General features: G+C 39.4%; 2 protein-coding genes across 11 annotated transcripts in view; one reads left to right on the forward strand and one right to left on the reverse strand.

Annotated features, from left to right (window-relative positions):
- Positions 1-17,806, reverse strand: part of LOC133376087 (DNA polymerase epsilon subunit 2-like) — a 71,346-nt gene extending 53,540 nt beyond the window's left edge. Inside the window, exon 1 of the mRNA XM_061607494.1 lies at positions 17,663-17,806. Within this exon, the coding sequence (XP_061463478.1) occupies positions 17,663-17,806 (144 nt within the window). The remainder of the gene's footprint in view (positions 1-17,662) is intronic.
- Positions 1-25,960, forward strand: part of NPAS3 (neuronal PAS domain protein 3) — a 1,108,131-nt gene that overhangs the window by 805,352 nt on the left and 276,819 nt on the right. The window lies entirely within an intron of this gene.

The following is a 25,960-nucleotide window of genomic DNA, read 5'->3' on the forward strand; positions in this document are numbered from 1 at the left end:
CAATAGAATATTGTTATTACCCTTTCAAGTTAAATCCTTTTGATTAAAATATATGTTTCTGTGCCTGATTTGATATAAAATTTATATTGCATTTTAATTAATGAGCACTTCTTACCAGCTGTGGCAAACGGCCAAAAAAATTGTCTTCCTTTTTTGTTAAATTAGCATTGTTTAGTTAAAATTGATTAGGCAAGCCACATCAAACTAACATATCCATCAACAATTTGAGGAATTTGGCTACGTTTGCACCTTGAATTATTGCATTGCATGAATAGCTGATTGAATGAGGATCCATACCAAGGTAATGGCTGCATTTGGAGGTGATGTTTCATTTTAATATGCTGCCAAACCTTCCTGTGGCTGTGGGGGGGTTGTATTGCTATTGTTTTGTTGTTGTTTATTGTTGTTTTTATAGTGTTTTATTTATTTTGTTTTAATATTGTGTAAGTCTCTTGGGGACCTTCAAGTATCAAGTGAATAAATAATAATAATAATAATAATAATAATAATAATGTATGGTTTATTGTTATGGGAGCAAGCCATGGGAAGCCACGGGCTTGTGTGTTCCTCCCCTTTCCTCCAGCAGCAACACAAGAGGAGCCTGGAAGTGTTCATTTCTGATTTTAGTTATCTGCAGCTTTGTTGTTATATACAAAGCTGAATAAACTGTGGTTAATCTTAGCGATAGTTTGCTGAAACAAGACAACCTTAAAAATTGGCTTTGGAAGCTACCTTATTTCAAGAAATATCCTTATTTAAAAATAACCACAGTTTAGGATTTGGAAATAATACTAAAAATTGAACCTTCTTATCTTCTTTTGGTCATGGTGGGGAGGAGACATGAGACCAAGGCTCACTGCAGTTCATTCCTGTAATGACCCACTGGAATGTATTATGTCTTAATTCAACCAATGAGTGTAAAGGTAAACTATTTGTTTGTTTACTTTGTGGCTGCTATTTTACACCAAGATATTTTGAAATCAGTCAGGGATACCCAGTTCCCCCAGCTTCACTTGTATACACACAAGTTTAGGTATTTGTGGTGCTTTAATTTTCAGATGCTACCAACTCATTCAGAATTTATTTATTTATTTCATTTATTTATTTATTTCATTTATTTATTTTATTTATATCCTGTCCTTCCAGCAGGAGCCCAGGGCAGCAAACAAAAGCACTAAAACACTTTAAAACATCATAAAAACAGACTTTAAAATACATTAAAACAGAACTGTAGTGTATTGGCCCACCGTGCTTGCCATACCAGAAACTGCTGAGTCAGCCCCAGCCTATGGCAGTTTCTGGTATGGCAAGCCTGGAGGGCCAATACACTACAAAAAAAATCTTTAAAAACATTTTTTTAAAAGCTTTCAAGACAACTTTAATGCTTTCATGCTTTCAAAACCTCCTAGTAGCTGGTATAGTAGGCTTAAGCATGAGATGGACACTAGCACTAGAGACAGGGTGAACTTTTAACTAAGATTGCTTATCAAAGGGTTATTATATGTACATAAGGGAATTCTGATGCTTATACTGGCATCTTAAAGGTGCTTGTTGACAGTTTCTGAACACTCATGAGACATTTATTGACACCAGCCTCTCAGTGGCTTTTACCTCAGGCCAAATTCTCTAAACCATCCCAGCCAAATACTCTCATAACCCAGTCCAGCAACTGGGGATAATCTGCCTCTGTACCCCAAGCTCATTTGGTTGTACTTCTGACTGTTTGAGTAGTTTAGCCAACATTTAAAATGGTTTGTATAACCTTCCTCTGGTAAGACCTTTGCACATGGCAGCCCTCTCAGACCAGCTCAGCCACCAGCTTCCTTCTGATCTTTACTAGAAAGTATTAATAACAAACTGGGTGTTAATATTCAGCTTTTGTCCTCAGCTTTTCTCTCCGGTCTTTTTCCTAACACTACCCTCATCACCTCTCTTTCTCTACAACTGTCAAATCACAACTCTCTTTCTTCTGTCTTCTGTCACCCAGACCAATCAGAATGAATTTTCGTGATCCAGGCCCCACCTGAGAAATTCTAAAACCGATTTTTCCCTCTCTCTCTGTTAGAACCTATCACCAAGAACTACTACTAAACAGACTTGCAACATCTTAACAGTACAAGGCCTTAAAATTTTACAGTCACAATCACAGAATATTTTCTCTTCAAAACAGGAACATAAACTAACATGGATCCAGCATTTCTCCATACCCTAAATAGCTTTTCAGGGATCCCAGCACCAAATATGTACCTTAGACAACAAAGGTTGGCACCACCACATTTATGTACCATATAAAAGGGTCTTTTATAGGGTTACCAGGTGTCCAGTTTTTGGCCAGAGTTTCCAGCTTTTGGGGGTCCTCTCCGGGTAACTCACCTTCATCTCTGGACTCTCAGCTTCAATTTTTTTTAAAAAAGTTTCTAGGTGGTCTGGTTCCCGAGATATACACCAAAATCTCACACACCCTGCAACTGTTAAATCTGTTTAAGAGATCTGTATAGCAGCTCCTAGCTCTAACCCCACTCTTTCAGGATTGTAGCCAATAAGTGAAGCCAGGGTTGTGATTTGTTGACCCAGGCAGTGCCTAGACTTCATTGCAACGTCAGGAAATGGTGGCTTTGAGATCTTCAGTTTGAGCAAGTAAGAATACGGCTTAAAGCTTTTTTTCGCTTGTGTGCAAGAGTAAGACCCTTGGCTGTTGGAGAGGGCAGTGCTTTGAATACCTTGGCAGTATGAAAGTATTTAATCCAATACTTGCTTTTCTGGGAGTAAAGCAATGCTAATCCCACGTACCTGGAGTAAACCCCACTGAATTCATTAGGACTTACTTTTGAGTAGACATGGTTAGGATTGTGCTGTAAATTAATGGGACTTTTGAGTAAACATAGCAAAGAATTGTGTTTGTGTTGTAAATCTTTCCCTCCCTCTCCAATCCTATTTTTAAAGCAATTAGGCAGGGTTTACCTAGGTATCACATTTTCTATTATGTAGGAAACTAATACTGATTTTTAAAAAAATGTTCTGAAATGACCAAATGGTTTGACAATAAACTATTATATGGGGTGTATTTATAAAAGAGTGTGTGTGTGTGTGTGTGTGTGTGTGTGTGTGTGTGTGTGTGTGTGTGTGTGTGTGTGTGTGTGTGTGTGTGTGTGTGTGGAGTCTTTCCAACAACCCTCTGAGGTAGGGCTGGTGATTGGAAACCAAGGCAGCTCACAATAAGAAATAAATCCCTTTAAAAACCAATAACCATAAAACAAGTATAAACAGTTGCAAAACAGCTTAAAGTGGCATGATTCTGAATTTTGGGTTGGGTGAATGAAGTTTATTTATTTATTTTTATTTATTATTTGATTTATATCCCGCCCTTCCTCTCAGTAGGAGCCCAGGGCAGCAAACAAAAGCACTAAAAACACTTTAAAAATCATAAAAACAGACTTTAAAATGTATTAAAACAATACATATTTTAAATATTTTTAAAAGCTTTAAAAACATTTTTTTTAAAGAAAAAAAAGGTTTAAAAACATATTAAAAAGCAATTCCAACCCAGACACAGACTGGGATAAGGTCTCAACTTAAACGGCATGTTAAAAAAAAAGTGCCTTATCACTTGAGGCTGCAGTTTTCCCTGGTTGAGTAAGCCCCATTGAATACATTGGGACTTGCTTCGGAGTAAACAAACATAGGATTGCACTATAAATATCTTTACAGGTTGTGTAAATAATAAACATATTTGATAGTCATGCTTATATAAATATTTCTTCATACTGTGTCCCAATAAGTATTTGATTTCACACTATGGTTGTACAATACTTACTCTACATTTTAAGTATGCCCTTCTTCCTTGAGGTGGTCATGGCTCTCCATTGTTTTCATCCTGAGGGGCAGATAGGCTGAGAGATGGTGAGTAGCCCATGGTCACCCACTACACTTTATAGCTCATTTGCATTTTGAAAAATTAATTAAAACAATTTACATGCAGGCAAAATTTATTAAGTGGATTCACACAATACATTTAAAGCACATCCAACTCACATTTAAAGCACACGACTTCCCGTAAAGAATCCTGGGAAGTGTCATTTCCCCATCACAGTTACAGTTCTGATTCTGTGGTGGGATTCATGTGCTTCAAATGCGTGTTGAATGTGCTTTAAATGGATGGTGTGGATCTGCCCTAGGTATGATGTTTATTCAAGAGTGAATTGAAAAGAACAATTTTAAGAGATACTTTTTTAAACAGGGGTTGTAGCTCATTGGTGAGGCATATGCTTCGCATGGAAAGGTCCAGAATTCAATTTCTGGAAAAGACCATTGCCTGGAATCCTGGGGAGCCAATGCTAGTCCATGTCATCAGTACTGAGCTATGTGGTACCAAATGGCCTGAGTCAGTATAAGGCAGATTCCTTTGTTCCTAAAAGTTGGAAGAGACTGAAGGGCCACAGTGACTCCAAAATTTATTTATGTATTTTATTTACAACAGTTATATAATGTTTTATTGTAAAAAAATCTCAAAGCAGTTTACAGAAAAAATGAAAACAATAAAATTATTGCCAAAAACAGTTAGAGACATGTATTGAAAAGTATTCAAATCAATAAAACCAACAATGAGTTAAAAACAGATTTAAAAATGCAATAGCTTTTATATGCTTGGATAGGCTTGCCTAAACAAAAATGATTTTAGCAGTTGCTGAAAAGAGGTGTCTGCCTAATGTCAATAGGCAAGGAGTTCCAAAGCATAGGTGCTGCCATTTTGTTGTTGTTGTTATGTGCCTTCAAGTCGATTTCGACTTATGGCGACCCTATGAAACAGTGACCACCAATAGCATCTGTCATGAACCACCCTGCTCAGATCTTGTCAGTTCAGGTCTGTGGCTTCCTTTATGGAATCAATCCACCTCTTGTTTGGTCTTCCTCTTTTTCTACTCCCTTCTGTTTTTCTGTATTGTCTTTTCTAGTGAATCATGTCTTCTCATTATGTGTCCAAAGTACAATATGTGTCCAAAGTCAGAGGAAGGCAATGGTAATCCACCTCTGAATACCTCTTACCACGAAAACCCTATGAACAGAGTATCCAAAATACTGCCACTTTACAAGACTGATTTCTTACAAGAGCAGAACAAGTACTATGTGGCACCCATAACATGGAAAGCACAACTTGAACTTGGCCTGGTAGCAAATCAGCAACCAATGCAGATTTCAGAGCAGAGGTATTATGTGCTGGTAGGATCTCACTCATGTCAGCAGTCATGTCGCAGCATTCTGCATTAACTGACTGGCTGCTAGGTTTCTTTTAGTTTTGGTTTTCAGTTATGAATCCTGACTGGTTGTGGGATGCTAAGTTGTCTGCCTTACTCATAGGAATCTTGTTGTGTTTGGTATGGTATTGCATTTAGGAAAGCATCACTATATTTTGTTTTTCATTTTCTGCTTGCATTTCATTTACCTTTAACCTCACTCCCTTACATCCATAGAAGCAACAGCAGTGGTTGCATGTGCTCAGTTCAACCCCCTAAAACCCATTGATGGTGCACCTTGTTGGTTGCATGGCAGTTTGTTTCTTGCCCAATAGTGGTAAAAGAGAATTCACATATTTGAAAGCAGAGCTTGGAAGTAACTAGTTACAAGTAACAAATTACTTGTAATTCATTACTTTTTTGAGTAACGAGTGGGTAATTCCTTTACATTTTGATTGTAGTAGAACTAGGAGTAATTTTACGACTTTTGTGGAGTAATTGTAACGTTTCCAGAATTACTTTTGGGCATTACTTGGGGGGGACAGGGGAAGTCTTCTGCTGCTCTGATTTGTGGATGAAAATCATGTGCCTCAAACTGGGCTTCTGTGCAGTGTCGCTCATTCCTCATGCTCTGTGGATGGGTAGGAGGCAACGAGGAAGGAAGAGGAAAGTGAGACGGGGTGAAGTGGAGAAAACAATTATTTAAAAAAACAGATAGTGGTGGTGAAGAATGGAGTGGAGGGAAAAAGGATCCGGAGGTCAAGAACATGGATAAAGGAGGAGAAGGAGGCAGCGGCAGAATGGACATTAAGAACTGTGGAGGTGAAAGATGATGATGATGGGTGTGTGTGCATGTGTGTGTGCATGTGTGTGTGTGTGTGAATACTGTGTTTGCACATGGCACACAAAGTGGCCTCCACCACCCTCTCTGGCTACTGTGCTGCATTTGCAGTATTTTAACCTTTTTGCATCTCAGGGGAAAATGTTTGCTTGAGTGAGTGTCCCTTAGATGGTGGCAGGGCAGGGTCTGGGAGGTGGTTAAGTGAGAGAGATTATGCTGGCTGGATGAGTGGGGGGGTTGAACTTGGTTTGACGTGCAAAGATCTGAGTAGTGGCCTCAGCCTCCCTCCCCACCACCCTTACCAGCTGAGAGACCACCATTGCTATCATATGGATAAAAAGAATTATTCTACTACCTCTGTATGTGTGTGTTTATTTTTAATGTTGTTTTAAGCTATTTAGATGTGCAGCAGCCAAGGCCAGCACCTTGTAGGCGTTTTTTTTAAAGTATCTGAAATGTAATTGTAGTGATTACTTTGGAGGAAAAGTAAAGTAATCAGTTACTTTCAGAGCAGTTGTAATTGTAACGGTAATTACTACTTTTTTGGGCCATGTAACTGTAACTCTAATTTATTACTTTTTAAAAGTAATCTTCCAAGCTCTGTTTCAAACTGTGGCTGCAGTTGTTCCCAAGCTGCTGCCTGTGAAGGTAGACCAAACCATGTGTGTTTTCTCTCTGTCAATTATTACTCACTGGAATTGGGTTGGCTGTCAAAGTGAGTTTATAGCAGCCCACAGGGTAGGCAGAAAGGATAGAGAATCTTCTTACTCTTACTCATTTCTCAGACCTCTTTCTGAAGTGAAGGGTCAAATCTGTAAAGACATTTGGAGCAGCCACATTAAAAGATAAGGGCAGGGCACTCAGGCCCACCCCATGACATCACTTGGGCCTGCCCCTGTGGCATCACTTGGGCCCGCCCCATGACATCACTCAGCCCACCCCTAAAATCTCAGGTTTTGGGATGCTTCTGACCTGGCAACCCTAGTGTTTTGTTGTTTCTCAGGAAGCATGGGTTCTAGACTTTTCACTACCAACTTGGTTTCAGTGAGAGTGCCAACACAGTTTTCTATCTGCTTTAAAAGTTTTAGTTAATAGGATCTAATTATACAAACAACAAATCATTGCCAATACTTCTGCTCCTCCTGTAAATATGTTAAGTATTCCTAGGTTTCAAAGTGAAAACATGGCATTTTTAAATGTCTTCTTTTTATTTATGCTGTGGCTACTACATTTGTATAAACAGAAAATTACTCCATTCATGCTTTATTACCTCTTCTTTTGTATCACAGCCTTGACCCCAGTCATCATAAATTGAGAAATAGTGGGGAACTAATGGAGACAGATGGGAATATGGCTTGCCATTTACTCAAATTGGTAAAGTAATTAACCTCAAGGTGCTGGTTTGCAAGAAAAATTGTTGGAATATCTCAGGGCGCCGGTAAACAGACTCCTGCTTTAACCACTTCTGACAACTGCATCATAAACTAGACTTATTCTGTTCAATTGACCTGTCAACGTCTTGAGTCCAAATAAAGATTTGTATTACAATGTGCTTGCTGAGAAGTGGGAGAACACTACTGCTGTTCTTTTCAAATGGATTGCTGTTCTCTGCCTGCTAGATGTGAGCTGCTATGTCATATACTCATTCTTCAGCAATTATATTCCTTAGAAATCTTCCACTACTGATTGTGTGACAGCTTTGTGACAGCAGATGGTAGTCATTTGGTTTGAGAAACGAAATGAAAAAACATGGGACAGACTGACTAGGCTCATTTAGAACATCAGTGGACAGAGGCCCTATCAAGATTTTATTTATCAAGGGAATTCTGTAATGAAGCCAGTTTCTCCCTATCTCCAACCTCTCCCCAATCTTTACCCCCCATATTGGGAAATTAAGCAGTTTGTCTATGTACAATTCGAAGGTGGTCTTGTAAACTGGAATATTTGACCAGTGTATGGCATTCCATCTGACAGGTTGCTGCTCTTTCCATTCCTACTCGTTTTAATGGTACCTTTTTGCAGTGATTTCATTTTTACATTATCAGCTGTAATGTTAGTTCTTTGTCATAAGAGTTTAATTTGTAGGAGGCTGTTAGTGAGTTGGCTCTCACATTTTCTGCTCAGGAACTGGAAAGGTTTTGATTGACCAAGCCTTGTACAGCCCTTTGCTTCATATGTTTTGATCTGCAATTGAAGCAGCCATGATAACAACAACAAAGCTGTTTTTTAATTTTATGTTAAAATATATCTGGAAGGCATTTGTCAAGAGAACATGTAGAGTCATTTTTGTCTAGAGCAAAATCTGCTATTCAAGACAGAGACAAACTGGGAAGATTTCATATCTTTTTTTTAATGCAATTGGTTCACAGGCACCAAATTTCTGTAATTTGTAATTGTAATTTCTGTCTTCTGATACGATGGTCAGGAAGTTCCAAAGAGGTTCATGATGTCTAATGTTGGGATGTTCCTTTTTTTCTGGAAGGTTTTGGTGTCACTTTTGTAGGAGGCAGATTTGGCTCTAAGTAAATACAGTAGCAAGTATCAAAAGACATAATACGCATCTAAGATTGATGGGGGAAAACTCATTTTTGCACATCTCCTTTTAATGAAACTAGACTAGTTGATAGCAATTGTGATTTGATATTTCATTCATTTTATATTCATGTTGGTTCTCTGTTGGTCTGTTGTGATCAGCTCAATCATTGTGCCAAAGGCAATTTGTCAGTGTCATTTCCGCTACCACATTTCCATGATTGGATTAAACATTTGTTAATGTGTAATTAATAAAGAAAACACCACACAGCATTTTTCATTGATGGGTAATGATTTAGAATGGCATTTAATATTTTTCCATCAAGCAGGCATAATATTTTATAGGTGTTTCAAAACCAAAGTATGCATATACAAAAAAACTCACCTTGTCATTTGATGTCTTTCCCAAGAACTCTTTTGTTAGTTAGTCTGTGCTATCAAAGACACTAATTCTGGCTTGCTTTGGCTGTACTGTACAACCGCTTGAAGAAGAAACAACATTCAGTAGTGACTGGAATGTTCCTATTGTTATACTTGACTTATTACAAAGCACAAAATGTATTTTTGAGTCCTGGAGAAGTTACACAATTAGACTCGTTGTTGTCTGCATTTTTAAGCATTTTTACTTTATAATAAGACAAGAAGTACAGATGTAAGAGTTGTAATTTAATCATTTTATTGCTATCTTTGTATATTTTGAAGAATTAGGTATTGTACTCTTGGGAAGCCATATTTTATGCCTAGTTGGGAAAATGAATAATGTAACAATATGCAAAATGTAAAGTTTTAGAACTTCACTACTGAGTAAGGCATATAAACTAATGATCTAGTTAAAGTCCCTTGTGCACCATAATAAATATGGACTAAATTTGTCATTATAGCTTTAGACAGAGGTTTCAGGCAACAGATTTAATTAAATCCTTTTTTAATATTCATTCTTCTAAACTGCATAATTCTATTCTACTGTAAAACTGCATGCTATATTAAAACAAACAAAAACGGCAGATTACTAAATGGATATTAATATGGAGTCAATAAGCATTTAATTCAGAGGAGAATATTGTGATGAGAGTGTCTGTTCCATCTAGTTCAGGAGATCTTTGCTGAGATGCATACTCTTCATGCACACAGCCTTCCTTCTCTGTTAATACTGACTTTTGTCATAGAGGTTAATTAGTTATTTATAGAACTCATAAAGGACACAGGAAGAAAACAGGAATACTTTTTGTTAGCCATTAGGAAGCAGCGAATATTGAAAGTGTAATTTAGACAGTATGTGATGAACCAAGTGTTAGCCGGGACTGTCTATTTTAATTTTCAGTCAGAAGTGTTAATAGTGTCCAGATACTAGTGGATAATAAGAATGGCTTGGTAAAGCACTGTACTGTCTTATTGTAATTATGTTTATATTTGCATTGAAAAACAAAAGACATTTTACAATAAATTATTCAAGATGGGCTTTTTATTACTCATCTTCTCTATACTCACATTAAACTAAGATTTATTTACTTTTAAGGCATTTATATATTACAATTAATAGCATTTCTAAGCAGTATACATAAAAATAACCCATACAAAGAATAAAACAGTAAAAAGTCTATTTATTTATTTATTTATTTAAGGCATTTATTATACCACTAAATGATTAGCATTTCTAAGGGGTGTACATAAAAATAAACCATACAGAGAATAAAACAATAAAAATCTATTTATTATAGATGGCTGCATAGGATTGGGCAGATGGACTTGTCAATATTCATGGCTAAAAACTAAGATGATACAACCATGCATCTTTAGTTTTATGTGTCTCGAAACTTTACACCCACTCATTAGCATTCTCAGTATGAAGAACCTAGGCTGGAACTATGTTACAAACATGTGTAACGTAAGGATGAATGCTTGTGGTTGTCCAGATGTAGTTTCATTGGAGTTGCAATTATCCCTGATTATTAACCATTCTGGCTGGGGCTGATGGTAGTTGGAATCCAACAACATCTGGAGGACCACAGCTCTGTTCTAGGAAAAGCAGCTTTGCGCCAGGGAGTACAACACTTCCCTCACCCACCTCTCTCCCCCCCCGCAACTTCCTACTCAGCTGCTTTTCTTGTTATATTGCTGTCTTTTTTCTTTTGATGGACTCCGGAGATCCTGTGAATGAGGTTCTATCCACCAAAACACTACTCACAGAAGCAGAGAGAAAATCTTCACTGACTCCCCCTTCCCCCTGCAGCCCCCTAGCACCCCATGGTAAGAATTGTGGAATATCTTGATAAAGGAACTTTTGTTTGCAAATATGACCTCACTTGTCCACAGAAACTACTTCTGTCATGTATGTTCCATGTTCTGGCTTGTGATCGACATTAAGGTAACTGTAGTTATGTAAGTTAAGGTAACATATATGTTGTGCAATAGCCAATCAAAACCCTTTCTTTAACCTCACTTGAAAAAGTTCAGTTCTTTTATGTCAGATCCATGGGGCCTTTTCTGATGTAATGTTAAACTGTGGTTCTTCCTGGCTTGTTCACTAACCATAGTTTACTATCTAAAACCTCTTGCCATCATCTTTGAGAAATCCTGGAGAACGGGAGAGGTGCCGGAGGATTGGAGATGGGCAAACGTCATCCCGCTCTTTAAAAAGGGTAAAAAAGAAGATCTGGGGAATTACAGGCCGGTCAGTCTGACTTCAATACCGGGAAAGATATTAGAACAGATAATAAAAGAGTCCGTTGGCAACTATCTAGATGACAATACTGTGATTGGTAGGAGCCAGCATGGGTTTGTCAAGAAAAAATCCTGTCAAACTAATCTCATCTCTTTTTTTGATCGGGTCACTAGCTTAGTAGATGGTGGAAATTCTGTAGATGTCATCTATCTAGATTTCAGCAAAGTGTTTGACAAAGTCCCCCATGACCTTTTGATTAGCAAACTGGTCAAATGCGGACTACATGGAAATACTGTCAGGTGGATTCACAACTGGTTGGAAAACCGTACTCAAAGAGTGGTCGTCGGTGGCTCTGCTTCGGACTGGAAGGAGGTTTCGAGTGGAGTGCCACAGGGTTCTGTCCTGGGGCCGATACTCTTCAACATTTTTATCAATGACTTAGATGATAGGGTGGAGGGAAGCCTTATGAAGTTTGCGGATGATACGAAACTGGGAGGGATAGCTAACACAATGGAAGACAGGAATAAAATCCAAAGGGACCTGGATAGACTAGAAAATTGGGCTGAAATTAATAAAACGAAATTCAATAAAGACAAATGCAAGATTCTGCATTTAGGCCACAAAAACAAAATGCACGGGTACAGGATGGGAAATACTTGGCTTAGCAGTAGTGCATGTGAGAAGGACCTTTGAATTGTAGTGGATCGCAAGTTGAACATGACCCAGCAGTGTGACGCTGCGGCAAAAAAGGCAAACGCGGTTTTGGGCTGCATAAACAGAGCTATAGTTTCCAGGTCGAGGGAAATAATAGTCCCACTATATTCTGCATTAGTCAGGCCTCATCTGGAATACTGCGTTCAGTTCTGGGCGCCTCATTTTAAGAAAGATATAGACACATTAGAGCGGGTTCAGAAGAGGGCGACGAGGATGATAGCCGGTATGGAGAACAAGTCTTATGAGGAAAGGTTGAAGGAACTTGGCATGTTCAGTCTGGTAAAGAGAAGGCTGAGGGGTGACATGATTGCACTCTTTAACTACCTGAAGGGCTGTCACATAGAGGAGGGTACAGATTTGTTCTCTGCTGCCCCAGAGGGTAGGACTAGGTCTAATGGTTTTAAGTTGCAGGAGCGTAGATTCATATTGGACATTCAGATTAGAAGGAACTTCTTGACAGTAAAGGCAGTTCGGCAATTGAACCAACTGCCTAGGGAGGTGGTGGGATCCCCTTCGCTGGATGTCTTCAAGCAGAGGCTGGACAGCTATCTGCAGGAGATGCTCTAGCTGTGGATTTCCTGCTGTGAGCAGGAGGTTGGACTCTATGGTCTACAAGGCCCCTTCCAACTCTATGATTCTATGATTCCCCAAGTAGTGGGAAGCTCTTGTTTAAAAGTGGAAGCAGATGTTGTTTCCAGCCCTTTCGCAATCTTCTTCTAATGGCCACACTGACAAGGAGGGAAGAGTGTGGGAGCCATATACTTGTGCACATAATGATAAAACACAGTTTAATATTACATCCGAACTGGGCTGTAGTGATAGATAGACTGTACCTTGAATTTCCCACATGACCAGATAGTGGGGAAAGGCTCTTTAAAAAAAGCAAAGTAAGAAGCAAAGTAAGAATCCATCTGTATGTCAAATGTTAGCGTGCTACATGCAATGTTGAAGTTGTCAGATATGTGTGAACCATTTCCAGGGGTCAAAAACACAGTTTTATCCCATTAAGAACTCTGATCTCTTGTGCCAAAAAGGTGTTTATGATTTTTTAAATCAAAAAGTGATTGGCTGTGATTTCTCATTACCAGGTCAAATGCTCACTTCACTGAACACACTTCATTTTTTTTGTTTTACCTGCTTCATCTACAGCATTAGTTTAGGAGGAAGAAAAAAAGATTAAGAAAATAACATAACGGTAAAAGAAATCGTTTCAGAGGGTGATTTTTTTGACCTTATCTGTTGCAGATATTGATGTGCTTTTATTGTTGTTGTTAAGACAGCCTTTCCCCCCGTTTCTTGTTGTCAAAAGAGATCTTATTTTCTATGCAGCTACTTAGTTTTTTTATTAGAATTTCTTGTCTTCCTCTCCCATCTTTAAATGTGTTTGTGTTATTGAAGGGCATATTATATTATAAAGAAATTACATATTTATATATTTTTATTATGTAAATTAACAGAAGCTATCACAGAGATGAAGTAAAGAATAAAGTTATGAAAGATTTTGTTTTGTGTACCACACATTCAGCTAGCTAATCCTAGAAAGGACATTATTTTTAACATTCTGAAAGTAAAGGAGTACAATCTACTGCAAAGTCATAGGAAGCTGCTTTATACTAAATCAGACTGTTGGTTCATCTAGCTCAGTATTATCTATACTGACTGGCAGCAGCTGTCAAGGGTTTTCAAGCAGGGCTGTCTCCCAACCCTACCTGGAAATGCTGGGAATTGTACTTGGGACCATCTGCACTTCTTATCTCATTTTTTAAATTGGGTGACCTCCCTGTAGACTGTGGGAATGCTGGGGCCATAATATTTGTCAACTTCAGCAAAGTACTCCATGACATTTTGTTTAGCAAGCTAGCTAAATGTGGGCTGGATGGAACAACTATCAGGTGGATCCACAGTTGGCTATTTGTACTCAAATAGGTAGAGATTAGAGAATTTACTTGATTGCTCCAGTATAGTAATTTCGCATCGGTATATAGAGCTTTTAGCAACTATCATCCCCTGATGAAAGCCCTTGATGGGCTGAAACGTGTTGGGCATTTTATATTATAAGCTACTTCTTCTAAGAAAATATACAATAAACATATTGATACTCCCTCCTTTGGCATTCAGGGTTCACACCCCTCCTTTTTTCTACACGTATTTGTACTCAAACACTGCTTATCAATGGTTCCTTCTCAAAATGGGGGGAGATAATAAGTGGGGTACCACGGGCCTCGTTCCTGGGCCCAGTGCTCTTCAACATTTTTATTAATGACTTGTATGAGGAGGTGCAGGGAATGCTTATCAAATTTGCAGATGGTACAAAATTAGGAGGATATCTAATACCATGGAGGACAAACAAAATTCAAAGGGATCTTGATAGATGAAGCACTGGGCTGAAAACAACAGTTCTACACCTAGGAAAAAGAAACCAAATGCACAGTTATAAGATGGGGGATACTTGGCTCAGCAATACTACATGTGAGAAGGATCTTGGGATTGTTGTTTACAGGCTGAATATGAGCCAACAATGTAATGTGGCTACAAAAAAGGAAAATGTTATTTTAGGCTGCATTAACAGAAGTATAGTTTCCAAATCTCATGAAGTACTAGTTCTACTCTATTTGTCACTTGTCAAACCTCATCTTGAGTACTGTGTCCAGTTCTGGACACTGCACTTTAAGAAAGATGTAGGCAAACGAACAGGTTCAGAGAAGAGCAATGAGAATGACTGGAAACAGCACCCTATGACAAGAGACTGAAAGAACTGGGCATGTTTAGTCTAGAGAAGAGAAGACTGAGAGGAGATATGATGGCACTCTTCAAATACTTGAAAGGTTGTCACACAGGGGAGGGCCCAGATCTTTTCTCAATCGTCCCCAGAGTACAGGACATGGAATAATGGACTCAAATTACAGGAAGCCAGATTTCAGCTGAACATCAGGAAAAACTTCCTAACAGAGCGATATGACAATGAGTCACTTTATCTAGGGAGAAGGTGGGCTCTCCAACACGAGGCATTCAAGAGGTAGCTGAGCAGCCACCTGTAGGATATGCTTTAAGTTGGATTCCTGCATTGAGCAGGGGGTTGGACTCAATAACTTTATAGGTCCCTTCTAACTCTACTATTCTATAATTCTATTTAAAGCAGATGCTCTACCACTGAGCTGTGGCCCTTCCCCAAGTCCTTCTGCTTGGATGGTTCCCATTCATTTCAGTGGGGTTTGCATAGGAAAAGATTCTGAAGACACGAAGGTTAAGTACAGCAGAGCATGGACACTATTTCAATACATTTATTTGTTACATGATTTCTTTTAAAGCCATCCAAACAGGAGAATTAACTCCCATCGGAGGCAGTGATGGCCACCAAGTTAGATGGCTTTGAAAGAGGATTAGACAAATTCATGGAGGGTCACACTATCAATATCTACTAGCCATGATAGCTATGCTCTTCCTCCACAGTCAGAGGCAGCATGCTTCTGAATACCAGTTGCTGGAAACCACAGGAGGGGAAAGTGCTCTTGCAATCAGGTCCTGATTGTGGGGTTTCCCCTGGGCAACTGGTTGACCACTGTGAGTACAGGACTAGATGGACTGCTGGCCTGATCCAACAGGTTCTTCTTATCTTGTTATGTTCTTAGACTGAAGCCATGAGTGTGCCAGCTGTAGCACGTGGGCCGATAAGGAGAGAGGTGCAGCAACAATGAGTTGGCAGGAGGAAACAATAGAGATGAAAAGATCTGTCAATTTCAGTTCTCTTAGATTCTCTTTTTTCCTATCTTAAATTCAATTCTCCACATTTCTGCAGTAATTGATAATTATTTTTTTTAAATCCTCATGAAAATTGTCCAGCATTTTAGTGTGAATTTCTCCTTATAAACACATTTTTGTATGCAGTCTTAAATGTACACATTTTTGCAAGCCATTTTTTGTCAAATAATCATTTTTCCACATAATTTTCACTCACATATTCATTTTCATGCACAGTTTCCCGAATATATGCATTTTTGTAAACAATGTTTCTTTGGTGAACTACGTAGAAAAATTTGATTAAGTGCTAATTTTAAAGGATGACTGTGTTTTGGTTCTCATATTGTTTTGGAAAGTGCACATTTGATAGATTCGGCTTGAAATGTGAACCGAATCAAAATTCTTATCCATCCCCTGGGAGCAAGCAAATGAACAGCAAACAAACAGCAGTAGCAATGTCAACTGACTGGCTGTTCAATTGTGAAATTGGATGGACGGATGGTTAATTATGGCAGGAGGTGCAAAACCTGAACACAGTAGATGCATGTGTGTGTGCACAATTCACTGCTCTTCCCCATCTGCCACTTGAAGCAAGTTAGTTATGAAAGGAGCTTTAAACCTCCTCATGAGCATAGCTCCCTAGAAATTCAAGTGCCCCTGTTGCTTGGGTAGTGAGACCTTTTGCTAGAGTTATTCCACGCTTCATCCTAAATCATGTATAACTCTACCCTTAACCCAATAAAGCACACAGAAAATAAAATAAAGATTGGCTTTATTAAAAGGAAAACAAGGAAAAATATTGCAGTTTACAATTACAATCAATAGCAAGCAGTGTTCTAACTATTATTCGTTCGTTCGTTCTACAGCGCTAGATAGACTAAAAGTAAGGAAGTTAAACCCTATGCACATTTCAAAGTTAGGTTCACCCACACAGAGAAAAAAGAAAAGAAAGGAGCTCAAGAGTTGGGTATACCTTTCTTGAAGAGTTGCTGTGAGTCTAAGGCTGACAGACTTTCGTTATCTAGCCCGATGAGCCAAAGGATCACCCTTGTGTAACCTGCACTAGATTTTAAAGATTTCACCCATGTCCTTAGCTCTGACGTTCAGTGTTTGTCCCAATGTAGCTGGGGTGTGTTGTGAAGAAAGACAGCCGTTGGAGCCCCCCAGGAAAAGGGACTGATGACCCCTTCAAACCCCTGGTGTTTATACTTTTTCTAACTAAACTAAACCCAATGTAAACACAACCAGGGAGATGCGGACGTGACAGATAAAGGCAATAGAAGGATCTAAGATTATCAGGCAAGGAATCTGTTTTTTTCCAGAAACCATTCCGATTGACTGACTGATTTTTATTTACGGTCATAGACCAAACTGAACATATACAAATACACAAATGCACAACAGTACTTAAAAGAAGCATTAAACATATCCACTCTTGTGAGATACCCTCTTACTGCATATTAAAACAATAAAATTAAAATATTAGAATTAAAAAGAGAATTGTTTAATCATTGCTTTTCGACACTCAGTAGCTTCTGCAAAAAAGCTGGCTACCTTTATTGTGACCTGGGGGTTCTGGTCAGATAAGAAATACTCCAAATAAAATAAATCCAATCTACCTGGGATTTTTATTAAAATCGGAGTAATAAAAATAACTCTAAAATCACGGTAAAAAGAACAATAAAACATCACATGACGAATTGTTTCCACCTCCCTCAACCCACAAGGGCACAGACGTTCCTGAAAGGGCACACTCTTAAATCTGCCTTCAAGGAGGGCAGAAGGTAGGACATTAAGCTTGGCTAACGTAAAGGCCTTCCTATATTTTGGGACTGATAAATTAATTAAATAATTTGCCGGTGCAAATGTCACCAACTTGTCCCTGAAATCTGGATAAGCTGTGGCCAAACCTACATGTTCTTTTTTATATATAATGAAACCTACATGTTCTTGAAGTTCAATGTCCCAAATACATTCCTTAATAGCTGCTTTGGCCTTAGGATATCCTAGGGCCAATAATGTATCGGGGGCAAAGCCCAGCCCCTGCAGTTTTGCTATTAACATTTTTTTCCACTTGGATGAAGGCATCTGTAAGCATTAAATGGGCCAATCCCACCGGGAAAAATTGCAGCTTCAGCCAATAATTTAACTTAAGCAGCCATGCTCAGGCCTCTATGGAAGTTTGACCTCTCTTTAAACGAAGAATTACATTAGGTGTACAGCTCGGCACTCCCAGTATAGCTCTCAGAAATTTGGTTTGGATCTTTTCGAATGGTGCAAAATTGCTATAAACGCATAACTGAGAGCCATATAGCATCTTGACTACAAATACCTGAATAGCTGATAGTACGTGTTGGCCCTCTCTGGTAAAAAAGAAAGAAAGGAGTGCCTTTGTATTCCTCTGGGAGTTTGTAATTGCGTTGTTAATTTGGGCATTCCAGAAACCTGAAGATTGAAATGTTACTCCAAGATATCTATATGATGTAACCTGTTCAATTATATGATCATTGATCTGTCATTTATGCCTTATTTCTTTCTTAGTGAAGATCAGTATCTTGGTCTTAGTGTAATTGATATGCAACAGTTCCCTTTTACAGTGTGAATCCAAAGCCCTTAAGAGGCGCCTCAAACCAATTGATGTTAGAAATAAAAGAACAGCGTCATCTGCATAAAGCAGAATTGACACTGGTCTAAAGGTCAACTTGGGAGAGTGGAAATTTGTGCCTACTAGATTTTCAGCCAGGGAATTGATGTAGAAGTTAAACAGGGTTAGGGCCAAAATACAGCCCTGTTTGACTCCATTAAAAGTAGCTATAGGGCCAGTATACAATAGCTATCCTTGGTACAGGTCATTATGTGTCCTGTTCAGAGCGGGAAACACGAGTCGGAGATGAGGGTGCAAGGAACTCTTGCTTTATTAACGTAATGGACACATCAAAGGCTGAGCGCCTCATAGAAAAGACCCTATGCTAACTCACTACAAGTCCCTAACTACCCTCTAGACATGCTCTGCAACATGTGATGAAAGTTGACTCAGTGCCCCATTCACTGCGTGGCAGTCTTAAATAGGAGAGGTCTTGGAGCGTAACCTCTCACTCCTTCTCACACATGCCCTCTGCCCTGTCCACTTCTCCCTGCGTCGTGAGCACGGTGAAGGGGGGCGAGTCTCCATGGGCTCATCTGACAAAACAGGGTTCTCATCTGCAGGCGGGGAAGCAGAGGGCTGGGAAGTGTCGGGCGTTTCTAGGATACTGCTTGGCACAGGAGGAGTTACTGCTCTTTCGGAATCCTCCCCTTATGGCTCCATAGGGGTTCTCGATGGCTGAGCGCTGTCCCATTGAGGGGCAGGCCATCCGTGGGAACTGGCAGGGAGGCTAGCTCGCTCTCTTCCTAAGGTCTAGTCTAGACTCAACAACAGCTGGATCGTCCATGCCTGCTGATGGCTGAGGTGCCTGCAATTCATGCCTTCCCCCTCCTTGATCCTCAGGAGAGAGGCTGGGGTCAACACCCCTGGGCTCAACATTATGTGTATGCTGTTCAAGCTGAAGATTTCAACCAGAAAGTAAAAGAGATCTGCAATTCTGTGGACTGACATCGTTCTGTTCTTGAGAAAATCCAGTCATGGACACAATTCAGAGCAATACTTTGTAGTACATTATGAAAGTTAAGGAATACAGCAGTTTAGAAACAAACATAGACAGATTTTGTTTGCACCATTTCTTTCAAAATGTTTGCACACTTTAAACCATGCAGTGCCTTTTGCTGGAATGGGGAGATAACACTTTGTACATTTTAGTTTGATTCTGTTCTTTGTATGTTTAGATAAGGTGCTTGTCTCTATATATACATATATTAAACACAACATTTTAAAACTGGATTTTTTTATTTTGAAGAATGTAGAGCTTTTAAAATTGTGCTCTCTACATACAGGAAGAATTTCAATATTCATCATTCTTATTAAAATACTTAGTAAAGTTGTAGTCTGGCTACTTTGGCATTCAGTATCCATATGTTGAAACCATTCCCAAATAAATTTCCAGATAATGACTGCAATCTCCCAACTGTAAACTCCTGATGTTTCAGGTAATCAACTATCCTGACTCCTTCTAAAGGACAAGATTATCATAAACACTATACAAACTATTTCTTTGTTTGTCAGAAGCACTTGCTTCTCACTGAGCCAATATTTCATAATTTCCATGAGAGTCAGGATGTCTATACCCTCAGGCTCCTAAGATATGTAGCTACTCATAGTTCAGAGGGGCTGTTTCCCTGGATTCTTTGCTATTTCAGGCTTCCAAACTTTGGTTCACTGAGATGAATCGCATATTAAAAATCCTCAATATTTCATACATCCAAGTGTGATACAAGTGTCCCATTCTGCCTCGTGGAAAGGTTGACCCTGATATTAATGCTATTATAATTTATTTCCAATAACTACCAACATGTAGGCACACACTTAATATGATCAGTTAATGGGAATATACAAAGTAAATACAGCATTTTGTTCTGTGATACATTTTTTCAAGTTTTTAGTGGAGTTAAACCGCAATCACATTTTCTTGCGATCATCATCATCATCATCTAGATTTCTTTCCCACCCTTCATTATGAAGTTCCAAGGTGGATTGGCAGAACATTATTTGCTTCTACTATGACCATTTCTAGGTCAAGATATACTCAGAATTTCTACAGGCAATCTTTTTGTTCTTTGGCACTGCCAGATGCAACAAGAAGTGCTTGCGGTTCAGTTATGCATGGATTTGTTTTCATTTTATTTGCCCAATATGCAGTAGAATTCCTCTCCTTAGGCACAATAGACACATTCTCTTGTGTCTTTAATATGACCCATGTGAAACTCTTTCTTTGTGAATATCCCATTCTCTCTTACGGTAGGGAAAGGCTCAGTTCACATGGGGGAAATCGTCTAAGTATATGTGGATCATAGAAGTGAATGGGAAGACCTGTACACAGCTAGGGTACAGCCCTTATCTACTTCACAGTAATATGCTACTTAGGGATGTACTAGTAGCCTACTGGCTTAGTCCAAAACATGAATTTGTTGGGTTCATATCGAACAATCTAAATGTCTCATGAAATACTGGAGTCTCTGCTGCCACTATCCTTTCCCTGCCACCTCCACTTCTCCAAGACAAAAAGGCCTTACATTAAAGGAGAAGGAAGAGGTATCAGGTATCAAAGGGCTCCCATGGACACTGGGATGATCCAGTTCAGAAAATGTTATTCTGTCACCCAAAATACCTGCTGCAGAGCTTCCCTTATGTTCATAAGAGCCTCCCCTACCTGCTATATGTCCCCTTCCCATCCCCAAGCTAAGTCTTGGCAGGAAATGTATCATGTGTGTGCACCTTGTTTTTTGTAAACCACGTAGAGGTTTTCTGTCAAATAAGCAGTTTATAAATGTTTTTAAACAAATTTTATTACATAAATAAATATTTGTGTTGGTCATATCCTACAGTTTTTGTGTACTGTTCTGCTGGTTGTATTTACATCTTTTTAATATGCATAGATTATGCTGAAAAAAAATGACAGAACACAAATAGTACTTCTTATTGTCTTATTGGCACACTTTCCATGATATATACTAAGACAATTAGCAAGAAAATAATTCATAGTGCAATTAGTAAAAAGTAAGCTCCACTGAGGTCAGTGTGACTTACTTCCAGGTAAATGTATATAGGATTGCAGCCTCTGTGTCATTGGTTATAAGTTTTGTTCTTTTTGGTGCTTTTCTGAGATCACCTAATAAAGGCTTTTTATAGCAGCAGTTTGCCGTGGTGTATCCTGTTATGGATAGGGTGTAAACAATTATCCCTGCATACTACAAGACCAGATGTGTCAGCCATCACATAAGAACATAAGAGGCCTGTTGGGTGAATCCAAAGACCCATGTAGTCCAACATCCTGTTCTTACTGTGGCCAACCAGATGCCCATGAGAAGCTCATAAGCAGGGCATGAGCACAACAGTGCTCCACCAGCAACTGGTATTCGGAAACATACTGTCTCCAACATTATAGTCATTGAATTTGTCTGAACCTCCTTTAGAGCCATGCATGTACTGGTGAGTTCCGCATCTTGTGGTAGCAAATTCCATAGTTTAACTATGTGCTGTGTAAAGAAGTCCACATTCAACTTCATTGGATGACCCTGGGTTCTGATATCATCAGGGAGAAAAATTTCTCACTGTACACTTTCTTCACATGATGCATAGTTTTATACACCTATATCATGTCCTCCATTACTTGCTCCTTTTCTAAACTAACAAGCCTCAGATGTTGTTACCTTTTGTCATCATGAAATTTTATTAACACACAGGAAAGCTACCGTAAATGTGCTTATTTGCATCTATAAAGTGAGTTTCAATGTGACTATGTATGGTTGAGTATCCGAATGCTGAGTATGATTTTGAAATACCTTGCTATTTCTTTATACTGAAATTTGCACTGGAATGTCACTACTGCTTATAGTGGTGCTGATCCGATGAGCTCTACTGGGGGTCCACACTGCTCCCTGTTGGCAGGAGGAAATTGGCTTCTGTGTTCCATCTTTTAGGTGACATTGATAAGACTGAGGCCAGTTGCTGATATCTGTTCAGGGTATGCTAAACAAGAAATCACTCACAGGCCTTATTCTATTTCCTCTCATTCTGGTGGAAGCCAAAGGTTTCACCTTTGTGGGCAGCAGAGAAAAGCACCCACTTCCCATTTGCACATCACTCAGACTCCATTTCCTCTGAGCCAGAAAAGCCACTATTGAGACTTATAACAGCATTTGCCGTTCATCCAAGTACAGATCTTGTGAAATTGTCACCTGACAGGTGCCATTTCATCTCTTAGGAAGGTTTCTTTGTCTAACAAGAAATGTGGTGCCACTAAATGAAAAAAGTGGCAGCTCTATGTCAAATAAGCCGCAAGACACCAATTCAGAAGGTGGCTTTTTCAAGGATGCAGAAAAGGTTGGGAAAGAAGGGAAATAGTTTTCACAAGGAATGTGTTCCTCTCCCTCCCTTCCTCCTGAAGTCTGTCAGCTGTAGCAACTATCCTATTTTCAATTAGACTTAAACCATGTCTGTGTATTCAGAAGACAGATGTCACTGTATGAGTTGGTGTGAGATGCTTTTTGTGAAGCAAGTGAAGCTGTAATAATGCTTACATACCTTGTGGCCCACATTCTATTATAAAACTATACTGCTTGTATAGTTCATAGTAAATGGTTCTATATATGTATAGATGCTTCGCAAAAATATAGAAAAGTTAACCATTACCACATGATAACTCAGATTTCTAATAGTAAAATGAGCTACACTGTCATGGAATACATGAATTTACAATTTGTAGAAAATAAATATTATGAAACGGAAAATGCCATCTCAATACATACAGCTTATTATTTATTTATTTATTTATTTGTTATTTGATTTATATCCCACCCTTCCCCCCAGCAAGAGCCCAGGACAGCAAACAAAAGCACTAAAAACACTTTAAAAACATCATAGAATCATAGAATAGTAGAGTTGGAAGGGGCCTGTAAGGCCATCAAGTCCAACCCCCTGCTCAATGCAGGAATCCAAATCAAAGCATACCCGACAGATGGCGGTTCAGCTGCCTCTTGAATGCCTCCAGTGTCAGAGAGCCCACTACCTCTCTAGGTAATTGGTTCCCTTGTCGTATGGCTCTAACAGTTGCGACGTTTTTCCTGATGTCCAGTCGAAATCTGACTTCCTGCAACTTGAGCCCATTATTCCATGTCCTGCACTCTGGGACGATCGAGAAGAGACCCCAGCCCTCCTCTGTGTGACAACCTTTCATGTACTTAAAGAGTGCTATCATATCTCCCCTCAGTCTTCTCCAGGCTAAACATGCCCAATTCTTTCAGTCTCTCCTCATAGGGCTTTGTTTCCAGTTCCCTGATCATCCTTGTTGCCCTCCTCTGAACCTGTTCCAGTTTGTCTGCATCCTTCTTGAAGTGTGGAGACCAGAACTGGAAGCAGTATTCAAGATGAGGCCTAACCAGTGCTGAATAGAGGGGAACTAATACTTCACACGATTTGGAAGCTATACTTCTGTTAATGCAGCCTAATATAGCATTTGCCTTTTTTGCAGCCACATCACACTGTTGACTCATATTCAGCTTGTGATCAGCAATGATTCCAAGATCCTTCTCACATGTCATATTGCTGAGCCAAGTACCCTCCATCTTATAACTGTGCATTTGGTTTCTTTTTCCTAAGTGTAGAACTTTGCATTTGCCCCTGTTGAATTTCATTCTGTTGTTTTCAGCCCAATGTTCCAGCCTATCAAGGTCCCTTTGAATTTTGTTTCTGTCTTCCACTGTATTAGCTATACCCGCCCAATTTTGTATCATCTGCAAATTTGATAATGCTCTGTACCTCCTCATTCAAGTCATTAATAAAAATGTTAAAGAGCACTGGTCCCAGGACCAAGCGCTGTGGTAACCCACTCATTACTTGCACACAGTTTGAGAAGGAACCATTGATAAGCAGACGTGCCATCAACAAAGATGGCGGCGGAGGCATCATCCCCTTAGGGAAACCGCAGCCGCCATCTTCTTTAAGGGCAATGGTAAAAGAGAGCAGACAGGTAGGTGTGTGTGTGGGGGGGGTTGTGTGCACGCGCAAGGGCACGTGCGAGCACACACACACACACGTGCCGGGGCCCAGGGCAAGCTGATGCCCAAGGGCCCTGGCATTCCTGGAGCCAGCCCTGGTCATGAACCACCCTGTTCACATCTTGTAAGTTCAGGTCTGTGGCTTCCTCTATGGAATCAATCCATCTCTTGTTTGGCCTTCCTCTTTTTCTACTCCCTGCTGTTTTCCCCAGCATTATTGTCTTTTCTAGTGAATCATGTCTTCTCATTATGTCTCCAAAGTATGATAACCTCAGTTTCATCATTTTAGCTTCTAGTGACAGTTCTGGTTTAATTTGTTCTAACATCCAATTATTTGTCTTTTTCGCAGTCCATGGTATGCGCAAAGCACCACATTTCAAATGAGCTGATTTTTCTCTTATCCGCTTTTTTCTCTGTCCAACTTTCACATCCATACATAGAGATTGGGAATACCATGATCTGAATGATCCTGACTTTAGTGTTCAGTGATACATCTTTGCATTTGAGGACCTTTTTCTAGTTCTCTCACAGCTGCCCTCCCCAGTCCTAGCCTTCTTCTGATTTCTTGTCTATTGTCTCCATTTTGGTTAATGACTGTGCCAAGGTATTGATAATCCTTGACAAGTTCAATGTCCTCATTGTCAACTGTAAAGTTACATAAATTTTCTGTTGTCAGCTGTAGTCCTGTTTTTGTGCCTTCCTCTTTAACTTTCATCAGCATTCGTTTCAAATCATTACTGGTTTCTGCTAAGAGTATGGTATTGTCCGCATATCTTAAATTATTGATGCTTCTCCCTCCAATTTTCACACCTCCTTCATGTTGCTTTTAGCATCCCTCGCTAACCTCAGCTCATTCTCAGCTTTAGCCTTCCTGATGCCATCCCTGCACTTCCGTGATACCTGCCTCTACTCTTCCTTTGTGGCCTGGCCTTCTTTCCACTTCCTGTATGTGCCCTTTTTTGTTTTCAGGTCATCTCTAAGCTTTTTGTGAAGCCACATTGGCTTCTTCTGCTGTTTCCCCCCTTTTTTCCTTGTTGGAATTGCTTGCCATTGCACTTTTAGAATTTCCTTTTTTGATACTCCCACCCATCTTGGACTCCTTTTCTCATTAGGGTGGCTTGCCATGGAACCATACTTAAAATTGTTCTGAGTTTATTAAAATCAGCTTTCCTGAAGTCCAGGGTGCGCGTATGGCTACTCTCAGCTTTGCTTCTGTTACAATCAAGAATTCAAGTATGGTGTGGTCACTTTCTCCCAGAGTTCCCAGAACTGCCACTTCATCCACCAAATCATCAAGTCCAGGATAGCTGATCCTCTGGCTGCTTCCTCCACTTTCTGTAGGAGAAAGTTATCTCCCACAGAAGTCAGGAATTTCTTGGAGGGGCCATGTTTGGCAGAATTTGTCTCCCAACAGATATCGGGTTAATTGAAATCCCCCATTACTAGTACATCATGCCTGCTCGAAACATTGGCAATTTGCTTTTCAAAAGTTACATTCTTGTCTTCTCCTTGATTGGGTGGTCAGTAATAGACTCCAAGCACCACATTCCTTTTATTACTTGCCCCATTAATTTTAATCCAGATACTCTAGGT

The sequence above is a fragment of the Rhineura floridana genome, chromosome 2, assembly GCF_030035675.1.
Source record: "Rhineura floridana isolate rRhiFlo1 chromosome 2, rRhiFlo1.hap2, whole genome shotgun sequence".
Classification (NCBI taxonomy): Eukaryota; Metazoa; Chordata; class Lepidosauria; order Squamata; family Rhineuridae; genus Rhineura; species Rhineura floridana.